Here is a 12,757-nt window from a genome sequence, read left to right as displayed (position 1 = left end):
GTTGAGGGCTGGGTTGCGAAGCTGCCCGTGGCCTCTGCGGCACCGGTTCGATCCCCGGCTGCTCCCCGGCCACGGGAGGAGGGTCCCACATGACATGCAGACCTCTCCTGCCTCCCGCTGCTCCCCTCAGCAGTGTACTTCGGTCCTTCTGCCTGCTCTGCTCCCCGCTCTGGTTCTGGTGAATTCTCTCACCCTCCCGCACTTCTGACTGTACCCAGTGCATGTATAAACAAAACAAAACAAACAAATAAATAACATGCCTCTATTAAAAAAAAAAACTCTTGACAAGAGATTAAAATAAAAAATTGTAGACCACACTCTGAGGAACACTAGCTCAAAGAGAAACTTCCATTCCAGCTAATTTGATGCTGAATAGTCTTTTTTCCTTGGCCTGTTTTCACCTTTCTGTTCTTTCATTCCAGTGGGCCCCTGACTCACTGGAGTGCAGTATTTAGCAGCATTACCCAAGAAACAGAATGCAAGCCACATGAACTATCTTAAGTTTACTGGTTGCCACATTTAAAAAGTAGAAAGAGTGCCTCCCTGGTGGTACAAGGGTTAAGACACAACTTATGAGGCTGTCTGCAGCCACTGCAGCACAAGTTTGACCCCAGGCCAAGGAGCTATCCACTAGGCGCAGCAGACTCTCCTGACTCTCCCGCTGCTCCCCTCAGCAGTGTACTTCAGTCCATCCGCCTGTTCTGTTCCCCACTCTGTCTCTGGTGAATTCTCTCACCCCCCATACCTCTGGTCTATACCCCAGCTCTTGTATGCATAAATATTTACCAAAAAAGAAATAATATTATTCTCCAAATAAAACATCATTATAACTCTTCACCTTTGCCTATCCAATATTTGTCAACTAAAACACATTTCCATTTGTCTCTACCTCTCTAAATCCAACTTCTCCTACAGGACTCAGATTAATCCTCTATGAAGTTTTCTGGCATCCAACAGTGATCTTGCCCTCTTCAGAAACCACAGTATTTTTCATTCAGAACTTAATTAAATATGGCTTTGGGTCATTTGTTGCATTGTTAACTTGTTTGATATAATAAATATACACCTTGCTACACAACTACTAAGACTTGTAGGGTGGGTTGTGTGTAAACACAAACATATAAATATGGAGTATTTTCAAAAAAATCATAAATACTTCATAAATAACTGCAGAACACAGATCTTTGCAAATGACTTTCTTACTCAAACACTTCCGCATATACCACCATAAAAGCAGCAGGATTTAACTTAATACTTTTTTAAAGAAAGATTTTTATTTATTTATGCATAGAAGAACTGAGGTGTAGGCAATGGTAGAGGAGGGGGTATATGAAAGGATTCACCAATGACACAGTGGGGAGCAGAACAGGCAGATCCTAGTGAAATACACTGCTAAGGAGAGCAGCAGGCGAGACAGCAGAGGTCTGTTGTGCCATGTGGGTCAGCTCCCTGGCCAGGGATCAAACTCAAGCTGCAGGGATGTGAGCACTGAGACTTAACCCCTACGCCACCACGGAGGCCCCTAAGTTAATATTTTTAAATATAATGAATAAATTAGTTGTTGAATCTACCTAAGCCTTTTGAATTTCTTCAGAAATACAAACAATAAAATTTTATTTTTATTTATTTATTTTTAAAGATTCATTTATTTATGCATACAAGATCTGGGGCACAGGCCGGAAATGCGGGGGGTGAAAGGATTCACCAGAGACAGAGTGGGGAACAAAACAGGCAGACTGACCGAAACACACTGCTGAGGGGAGCAGCAGGAGAGTCAGGAGATGTCTGCTTCGCGACGTGGGTTTCTTCTCTGGCCAGCTGGGGATCGAACTCATGCTGCAGAGGCTGCGGACAGCTTCATAGTGCAGCGCTTAACCCCTTGCGCCACCAGAGAGGCCCAAATTTTTCTTTTTATAACCTTATATACATAGACTTTTTATATATCTTGGATCAAAACTATCCTTTCCAAATAACTGATCTATGTATAACATTGATAATTATTTCCTACTCCATTCCATTGTAATTAGTGAGACAAATTAACTAAAAAGCACCAATTTCCTACCATTAGTTTTAATTAAATAATAGGAAAAAAGAGTATTTGTTTAAATCCAAATTTAAGTGGTAGAATTTGATTATGTAAGAAAATGATCCTTTAGAAAGATAGTGAAAGATGCCTGATATGGATTAATGGATCTTTATATTTCATACACACATAATGTCCATTACAATACTACAAAACAACACTTGTATCATTACTAACAAACGATCTCATTAATAATGGGAAATAGGCTCCTTCAATTAAGTGTGACTTTTAACAACCTAGGTTTTTGGTAAGAAAAATAGTAAGTTCTCAAGTAAACACCATACCATTTTGAAGGAAAAAAACAAATATTATTTACATCATTTTCAAGTTGTACAAATATATACATATTTGTCAACAGTGAATAATACATGTTATACAAAAAAACAATTCAAAAATAGCAAATATCACCTATTGGAAAAATCTAAAAACAGATCATTAGAATACTTCCCTTGTCCTGTTACTTTCATGCCAGTACTCATATGCTAGATATTGTCTCTAAAGCAGGGATTTTAATTTTACAACTACACTACATCAGCACGTACCCATGCTAACAGTAAGCAAAGTATGTCAAAGGCTCATGTATGAATTGGGGTCCCCCAACTCATTTCCTATAAAACCTATTGAAAAGATGGCATTTTCAAGCACACAAAACATTTCTAGTCTCATGTGCAATATTTAGATCTTTTGATGTTTTTTAAATTCAGGCAAAACCTTTCTTAAGGAATAAGCTTCCTTAGAATCTACTCTTTTCACATTCTTAGCCATTTTTCCTTGAAATTCACAGAAAACTTGCACTGAGAATTTGAGTCTTTCAAGAAAGTTTGCCAGCTTAGTTTGTTAGTACATTGAAATTGCCTTTCACTTGTTTCATACATCTTGAATCATACTTGCTCTCTTTATAAATACAATTAATAAGCTGATCACCGATCAAGTTATATGCTAGGAAAATAAATACAAGTAAACTACAAATAAAAATAAGCAAGATGTAATTAGAAATAACAGTAACAAAAGAAACTCCCTTCTTCCTAATTATAGCTTGATTTTTTCAAACCTTAATTGCTTTTATACCCTTCTTTGAAATGGACTATTTTGAACTGTCTCGAATAACTGGTAACAAGCACAACCCCTTGTTCTTACTCATATCTATTTAAATGCTTTGCTTGAATGAATAAAATCAATGACTTAAAAATGTAAAATGTAACTATAACTCCCCCTGGAGAGAATTTTTTTCCCTAAAGAGATGAGATTAGCATAAAAAACAATCTGCTCTTACTTGACGAATGAGATAGTCTTTGAAACCTTCAAAGCAAAGAGAAAATACATTTTAATAACAATTACAGATGTCTTTTTAGGGGTACTTCCTATGAAGGGATTATTCTACCAACAAAAGCTCAAGAAATTCAACTTCTATTTCCCATAGCTCTATTTAATTCTAAAAATACATCATTCTGATCTCCTTGTGAACAGTTTGTCCTCATAAACTGAGGGCATGTTTTTCATTGAACAAGAACCTGAAGCTAGAAAGGAAATTGAATTCCAGAAGTGGGCAATTAATTAGACAGCATCTGCTTTTTTCCAATATGAATATGTCAAGAAAAAAAACTAAATGAAAAACTGAAATCATTAAATGTTAGGAAAAGGAGAGCTTAATTTAATCTCCATGGTTGAATAAAAGATCTTATTAACATAGAAGCAAATTCATTTCCGCTCTTCTCAGATAATGAAAAACAGAAATAGTGTACTGATTTCTATAAAGAGCAAGAACCTCTAGAATCTATAACTTGTAAATAATTAAGGAAGTTCAACACATTTTAGTTGGCTCTGCGTGATCAATGCAAGGAAAGCGTCACATAATAATACAAAATTTAAAAAACTAAAGAATAGATGAGCTACTTCTATTTTTTCAATGCCTTAGAATTAATCTTTTTTTATTTCTAGGAAAAATGGGAAAAATAAGTTTCCTATCAGCATATTCTTTTAAGCACATATGACAATGCCACAATTTAAAATGAAGTAGACATTCTCATTTTCAATAATCAGGGGTTTATTTCTTTCAAAATAGCAGATGAAGCCTCCAGTCTCTCTCTCTGTTTGGATTCTTGGATAGACCATGGCCAAGAGCATGTGGTTGATCACCTTTGGAAGACACTTCATTCCCAAGGTGGACAACAGTGCAATTGACTTTCTACTGCTAAATGCATCAGATGGCATTCACTACTGGACTCCTCCCAAAGGCCACTTGGAACCAGGAGAAAATGACTTGGAAAACGCCTTATAGGAGAAAAGGGGAAAAGCAGGCATAGAAGCAGGCCAACTGACCATCATTCAGGGGTTTAGACTGGAGCCCAATTATGTAGCCAGGGAGAAGCCTAAAACAGTCCTCTCCTGGCTGGCAGAGGAGAAGGACTACAACATGGAGATCTACCTCTGCCACAAGCACCAAGCTTACCGCTGGCTGGGCTGGACAGCTGGCTCAGTTCAAGAAGATGAAGACAGCACCCCAAGGACATCTGATTCTCTGCTCCACAGCAGCCTAAGCTGATCAGAGCAGAGTCATTTACCTCAGTAGGATACTTGAGGGCCTTCTGAGATGAACTCACCTTTAGCTGTGGGGAAGGTTGTGCTAGTCTTTCACTCTTCACAGCAAAGAGCAGATATTTAGTGAGATCAGCTCAGGACTCTCAGATGAGAGCAAAGAAAATCTCACTTGGTTAGAAAGGAAAGCAAAAGAGGAATTAAAATAACTTTAAATAAAAGACCAGGTCCAGTAAATACATCCTTGTACTTTATAAATATACTTTAAGCAGATTAAAAAAAAAAAAAACAGATTAAATCAAACTAGATTTTTAAGGATTTTTTCAGCTCTAGAATTTGAGTTGTCAGACAAATCATCTCCTATATCAATTTAAAAACACTGTTCTGGGCCTCCCCGGTAGCACAGCGGGTTGAGCACTGTGCTGTGAAGATGTCCGCAGCCTCTGCAGCACAGGTTTGATTCCCTGCCGGCCAGGGAGCAACCCACATGGCACCTCAGTCCTCTCCTGCCTCGCCCACTGCTTCAGCAGTCTCTTTGGTCTATCTGCCTGTTCTGCTCCCTGCTCTGTCTCTGGTGAATTCTCTCACCCTCCTGCGCCTCTGACCTGTATCCCAGTTCTTGTATAGTCTTAAAAAAATGCTTAAAAATAAACATACTCCCTTTGCCCAAAAACCTAAGAAATGGTTAGGCCTACATTTCAAAAAAAAATTTACTATGTTGTGGGTCTCCCTGGTGGCACAGCACAGCACTGTGAAGCTATCAGCAGCCTCTACAGCACGAGTTCAATCCCCAGCCAGCCAGAGAGCTAACCCACATGGCACAGCAGACCTCTCCTGTCTCGCCCGCTGCTCTCCTCAGTGTATTTCAGTAGATCTGCCTGTTCTGCTCCCCATTCTATCTCTGGTGAATCCTCTCATTCCCCCGCACCTCTGGGCTGTACCCCAGTTCTTGTATGCATAAATAAATAAATCTTTAAAAGAATTTAATATATCCTATTCGCTATCTTGTTTTTCAAAAACCACTAAAGGTAATAATATATTAAAGAACTTACATGTCTTGTATAATTTCTTACATCTTCATATTTATGAGTTACTTATTTACTATACCCAAAGCAGCAGAAAAAGTAAACAGCTAGTAAGGTCAGGGAGAGTATGCCATTATGAAATATAGATGAAGGCAAGTAAAAACTCCCATGATTAAAGCTAATTTCTGTATATTCTAAAGTAGTCAATGCTACATCCTCCTTCCTTAGTCCATTCTATATTCAATGATTGTCTGTAAGAGAAAGTCTGATAATAATCTCAACCACTTAAGAACCATTATCATCATAAGAGCAAAAGTCAAAGAAACTGATAATACAGAATAAGTGTGTGTGAAAATATGTATCTGTTTAACATGGACAGAGAAGAAAGCGACCAACTTTTAAAGTAATTTGGAAACTGTGATCAAAATTTAAAATGTGAATTTTTATTTTTCAACAATTCTAATCCCAGAAACTTATATTCAGAAATACTAGCATCACACATAAAGATGCAAATAAGGATATTTTTTCCCTAATCAAAGTTACCATGAAACAATTTTGGGTGAAAAGGTGTTATTAGCGAAAATGCAGATAACTGCAACCTGTAACTGAGGGAAACTGCACACTTAATACCACAAATTTTGACAAATAACTATTAAACACAATTAGCAAAAACTACTCATAAACTCAGGGGAGTTTATGGTACCTTAATTAAAGGGGACGGCTTTTAACACCTTGAGGCAAGTTACTATACTAATATTCAGAATGTGTGAATGGATGGAACTTTCTTTACTAAGTTCTCCCACTGGAGAAGGCAGGGTGGGAAAGCAGGCACTTTACTTTCACAGACTTTCCTTAAATGCATTTACTTAAAATTATCTGTTCCCAGGTAAGCCAAGGCAAATTTCCATGTAACCCCAACATACTCTTACCTCAATGTAGGAGTAAATCACTACTAAATATAATCTGAACTCCAGCCAACCTCTCCAGGGTCATCCCTTACAATATAAGGTGTATAAACCCCACTTTCCCACTACAATTTACTATTTGTAGTTTTCTAAACCCCATGCTGTTCACATCCTTTGACTGGCCATTTTCTATCTGATGGACAGCTCTGAAACTATGCAGACCTCTGTGGAGACAGTTTCCCTATAAAGAAAGGAGCAAAGGTGCATGCTCCAATTACCACATGCCCAATTACGGTATAACACCTTTAACACTCCTTTTACATATTATTTCCTTTTATTAGTTGAAAGCTCCTTAGGCAGAGGGACCTATTTTATTTACCTTCAAGAAAATTTTTAGTATAGTAAAAATAGGTGCTTAATATTAGCTGAATGAAGAAACTAAAGAACACACGTCTCAATTTCTTCACTGATAACATTTTATCAGTATTATTGCTTTCAATTTTAAATAAAGAAATCCAACAACTCTACATTTTCTGGAATTCCTGTAAATGTTCTTCAAATTACTCTCATTAAGACTTCAAACAACAGAGAGCATGAGCATACTTAGTGGAAATCTAAGTATCAAAAATGGGTATTTTATATGCTTTGTAATAGTTTATCGCACAAGTGACTCTGACTTTAGGATATCCTAAACACCATACTTTTCTCAGTGATTGTAGCATAAAAGGCTTACATCAATGACTTCAATGTAATTCCCTACATGCTTTATCTTCTTTCTTGTTTTGAAACAGGCAAGATGGAATGCTGCTCTGTCTCTTTAGGATAGCAAAGAGAAAATCATTTTACTATTGGTTGAATTAAGAGAGCCACAATATTATAATACCAAAATTACCTCCAAATATTCTGCTTCTCCTTCTCTGTAGCATGCATTTCTGTTTTTATGCACCTAACTGTAAATAAAAGAAAGCTGTTCTAAAATATAGTCTCACTGTATTAAAGTGGGGACACATACTATTATCTATCTCAGAATCTCCAAGCACAAGACCAAATTTCATGTCTGGAGTAGATAGCATATGATTGAGTAGAAACAACTAGTGGTAAATCCTCACTAATGTAGACACTGGAAAATATTGGGGTTCCAGATCTCTTTTAAAATAGAAGTCATGGGCCTCCCCGGTGGCGCAGCATTTGAGAGCTGGGTTGCGAAGCTGCCCGCAGCTTCAGCAGCGCTGGCTGGATCCCTGGCCAGGCGAGGGTCCCACAAGGTGCTCAGACCTCTCCGGCCGCCCGCTGCTCCCCTCAGCAATGTATTTCGTCAGTCTGCCTGTTCTGCTCCCCACTCTGTCTCTGGTGAATTCTCTCACCCTCCCGTGCTTCTGACTGTACTCAGTGCTTGTATAAATAAATAAATAGAAGTCATTTTATAATTTAAGATATAAAGTCATACTCTTATTCTCTGTCAATTCAAATCTAGAAAAGTAGGGTTGATTTCTCAATGCCCAGCAACCACCATATGTATGGCAGCTGTCCACATTAAAGCAAAACTACTATTAAGCCAAATGGCACGTTTTCAAAATGATCACTTAACTAGGATAAATAATCATGATAAATAATTGAGGTTTTTTGTTTGTTTTTATATATTCCCCAGAGATGAATTAGGATAAGAAAACAACGTAAGCTTGGAAAATGAGTCCATGGTTTCTGTTTACTAATAATCATTTCTGTCACTAACAAAGAAAACCAAAATGAAACCATGAGCAATTTAAAGCAGGTCCTACCTGCTCCGCTAACTTCATTTTCACTCTGTAACTTTTCACCCTAACAAAAGTTTTGATTCAGGAAATGAAGAGCATCTAACTGTACCAGTTACAAAACCTATTGTTTTGTAAAAGATGGCCCAGATTATTGAAATCCATATCCTTAATCATGCCAAGTAAACGATCTACAGTAATGCATCTATTTTTCTGATTTCTATTTGTAAATTAAACACGACTTTAACCGGAAAACAGTTTTTGCTAAAAGACTCATTAGTTAAGAGATCCTTTTTCCACTTATTTCCTATTTGAATTGATGGTAGCCACAATGACACCAACATACACAAACCTAAGAATTTGATTTGAAGAGGTATTAAGTCATATTTGCAAATATTTAGACACAGTGCAAATTAATCTAGAGGCTTTTCATGTGATTAAAAGCCCAACTGTCCAATGAAACTCATACACTTTATCTACCCTTGACTGTATGAACTTTGGACAAGTACTCCATGTGTATGTGTATAAATTTCAGCATATGTGCAATGCAACATGGTAGCCACTAACTTCATTTGGTTATTTAAATTCAAATTCATTCCTCAGTAGCACCTGTCACATTTCAAGTGGTCAACAGCCAGATGTGGACAAAAGCTACCATACTGACCAGTACAGACATGATTAAAATAAACTGGATGATATGATTGAGAGCAACAAATGGGAAAAGGGGAACAAGTGACAATTTTAGATTAGCTGGTCAGAAACAGTCTGAGAGGCTGACATCTGAGCTGAGGTTTGAAAGAGGCAGCTAGCACGCACAGATCTACACAAAGCATCAAGAGCAAGGGCAAAGGCCTCAGGCACACTAAGTGTCTAAAGTATACGAAATAGGGGAGAGGAGTACAGGGAGCAAGAAGGCAGCACCTTAGAAGGCAGATAAGAACTTTGGATTTTATATGAAGTACGATCAAAAGTCCTAGAGGTTTATAGATATGAATGCTATAATCTAAATTATGCCTTAAAAGCTTATTTCGACTGCTTTTAGGAATTAATTACTAGATATCAAAGGTGGAAGAAGGAAGATCTGTTTGAAGAAGACTGGCACCCTTGCCAGGAGAGAAGTTGCCAGGCAGAGGGGTCAGCAGTGAAAAGGAAAAACCATGTTCTTGCTCTACATCTTTGTCTAATGTCCTACGGTCTACTACCTCTCATAGACAGGATCCTTGAAGGTGCCAACTTCTTTTCTGTTGTCATTTTCTTCTTTAACTCCTCCACATCTTGTAAATATGTTTCCTCAAACCACCAGACACTTTCTATCCTTAGCCAAGCTTTGTTGCGTCTGCACCTGTTGACCCACTCTTCATCAAACTCTCTCCTCCCTCAGCTCCATGACGCTCACCTGGGTTTCCTCCCATTCTAAGTCTTCCTGGTCACACCTCCTGGACTCCTAAACTTTAGTGCTGTTCCAAGGTTACAACTTCAGTGTTCATTTTACCGTATACACAATCCTTGAGATCAAACTGACACTTTTTTTTAAGATTTTATTTATTCATTTATACAAGCACAGGGTACAGTCAGAAGCACGTGAGGGTGAGAGAATTCACCAGAGCCAGAGCAGGGAACAGAACAGGCAGACTGACGAAATACACTGCTGAGGGGAGCTGTGGGTGTGGCAGAAGAGGTCTGTAGCACCATGTGGGACCCTCCCCGGTGGCCGGGGATCGAACCAGTGCTGCAGAGGCTGCAGGCAGCTTCACAGCCCAGCGCTCAACCGCTGCGCCACTGGGGGAGGCCCCAAACTGACACTTTTTTGCTGGTAGCTCCCAAATTAACATCTCTGGCACAGGACACCACATTAAGTCTTAGATCTCTATAGCCAGTGTTCAACCGGACCCACTCACTTGGACAGACCAAACCATTAAAATGCAAAAGGTTGAAATCACATCTTCATATTCTCCCTCACTGTACACTCTCATTCAAACCAAAAGCCAGAGACCACTCTCAAGTCCCACAATCTCCCACTCCCCAGCTACAACCTCAAAGGCATCTTCAACTCCCCTTCACTCACCAGATCTTCACTAGGTCCTGCTTGTTTCACCTCCTTAATATCTTTCCAACCTAGTGCTCCCTCTCAAGCCATTTTATATTTTAAGCTCACATCACCTCTGGCCATAGGTTAATGGAACACTCTCAACCAATTCCCTGCTTTCAAGCCCTCCAACACACTGCCATCTAAACACATAATAAGTATTCAACTCACATGCATGGACATCTGACTATGTCATGTCTCTGCTTACAGCCTTCCAGAGGCCTCCCATTCCTTTCACAGGCTTCTCATGCCAAGCTCCTCATTACCTTTATAATCTCATCCCTCACATCCTTCCCTCACATCCTTCTCTTCCACCATTCCTCTTTCTGAGTCCTCTATCAGGCCATTTCACAGCCCCCTTTCACAGCATATGCAATTACCAGTCCTTATTCATCCTACTACTTCAAAGGTAAGTTTAAGCATCACCACTTCAAGGTGTCCCCAGGTGCCTCATATACACACCTCAATCACACTGTAGGACGGCTGGCAAATTTTGTGTTCCACCAACCAGATGATTTGATTTGCAGCACTAGTGACAGGCAGAGCAAATCTTCACATGGTTTTGATTTGGGTAGTCCTCTAAATTTTAAAGAGGATGAGAAGGGGAGAGAAGAGCAGATTTACTGGGCTTTTTATCGCCATCCCAGGAAGGCACAACGTGGCAGCACTGTACACAAGAGCCAAAGGTGGTTCAGACTGAGACTATTTAGAAAACATTAAGCACCACACACACAACCTGTCATCGGGAGAAACGCAGGAGACGCTGAGGAACTAGGCAGTATCTAATCAACCAGCCCTGGGATTTTACACGACGTGGGCAAGGGCTTATTTAACACTACTTGATGATAATGATGCGTGGAAGGCTTCTCATTTCAAAGCAAATTAACTTTTCAGGGCCATGTGACGGTAATTTTAGCTCCTGAGGGAGATTCTCGCTCACTTCCTGACAAGTTATTTTCCTTATTGGAGAGAGGCTTGTTCATCCCCTTAGAAGTCACTCACTTGTCAATCAGTCGTTTATTCTATAAATCTGGATGGGGCTGGAGGCAGGAGGAGTGTGGGCGGGTTGACGAGTAGCACTGGGGGCAGGGAGGGGCAGTAGGCCCAGGTCCCGGGGCTGGGACGACGCCGAGAGCGCGCTGACAGCTGGCAGAGATGGGGGAGCAGGATGTGCTGGCGGAGCCGGGAATCCGGGCTGGGGGGAAGGGGATGGAGAAGAGCCTGGGCGAGAAAGCCAGGAGTCCCCCGGTGGGGTAGGGAGAGCAGACGCAGCAAGACGCAGCCGGGGCCGGGGGGCTGAGGAGCGAGCGGGGAGTCGCGGAGAGGCAGCCGCGCTGGGCCGGCCGCGGCTGGAGGGCGAGGCGGGCAGGGGGCCGAGCCCGCGAGGGAAAAGCGGCGCGAGGGGGGCCGCAGCCCCGGGGCAGAGGCGCGGACTCAGCCAGGCACAAGGGCGGCGCGGGGGTCACTTACTGGGGTCCCTCCGCACGGCGCCGCTGGGGGTCTCCTCCCGCAGGTGAGGGAAGAGGAAGTCCCGGGAGGCCTGGAGGTCCTGGAAGTGGCAGAACTGGACAATGGAGCAGGCCATGGCTCCCGGGACCCCTCTCGGGCACTCACCTCACCCCACCAGGCTCTGCCCCAGCCGCCCAGCCGACCGGCTCCGGCCACGCAGGGGCGGGGACACAAGACCGGAAGCCGTCGGCGCCTCGGGCCCGCCCCCAGCGCAGGCGCAGGGCCGCCCAGAGCGCGGCCGCCGCGGTCCGGGTCACGTGACGGGACCCGCGGTGACGTGGAGGCTCTGCGCCGTGGCAGCGCCCGCTCCCGAGTGGAAGATTTCCATGTCCCTAGGGTTTTCGCCAGCGGTGATCTCATTGGAAGTGAACCGCGCGGCCTCCGTGTCCTCTGGCCTGTTTTTTTTTTTGTTTTTGTTTTTTTTTTGATATGCTGCCTGCTCTTGGCCGGGTCCTGCTATTTAGTCATTGGCAAGATGCTGTTGTCATAGAGAAGGATCCGGGTTAAGCCAGGCAGACCAGTGGGGCACAGTATCATGCAAGTGTCGGATTTGGAAAAATAGAGGAATTTCTCTCCTGGAAATCATTCCCCCACGATAGCTTTATGTGCTCCTTCTATAAATGCCTACAGTACTCTGCATGCCTCCTGCAGTACGTGTTAGACGCTAGTTTTCTTGTCATGTCTTTGAGTTTTCAGCCATTCATTGAACAAATATGTTGCTGTCTTTTCTAAGCCCTGCGCCATACAAGGCACTGAGTAAATACAGAGAGCAAAAAGATGAATTACCTCTTCCCACGGAACTAAATTCTAGTGGTAGGTAGTAAGCGCAGAATTATTCAACTGAAAATGATCGTCATTCATGA

General features: G+C 41.5%; 1 protein-coding gene across 1 annotated transcript in view; it reads right to left on the bottom strand.

Moving 5' to 3' along the window:
• RAB3GAP2 (RAB3 GTPase activating non-catalytic protein subunit 2) overlaps positions 1–11,970 on the bottom strand; it is a gene marked incomplete at both ends in the record, with an annotated part of 74,932 nt that extends 62,962 nt beyond the window's left edge. The window contains one exon of the mRNA XM_084246158.1: positions 11,856–11,970. Within this exon, the coding sequence (XP_084102284.1) occupies positions 11,856–11,970 (115 nt within the window). The remainder of the gene's footprint in view (positions 1–11,855) is intronic.
• Positions 11,971–12,757: the final 787 nt, after the last annotated feature.

The sequence above is a fragment of the Talpa europaea genome (assembly GCF_964194135.1).
Source record: "Talpa europaea genome assembly, chromosome: 10".
Classification (NCBI taxonomy): domain Eukaryota; kingdom Metazoa; phylum Chordata; class Mammalia; order Eulipotyphla; family Talpidae; genus Talpa; species Talpa europaea.
This window is presented reverse-complemented; position numbering and strand designations above follow the sequence as displayed.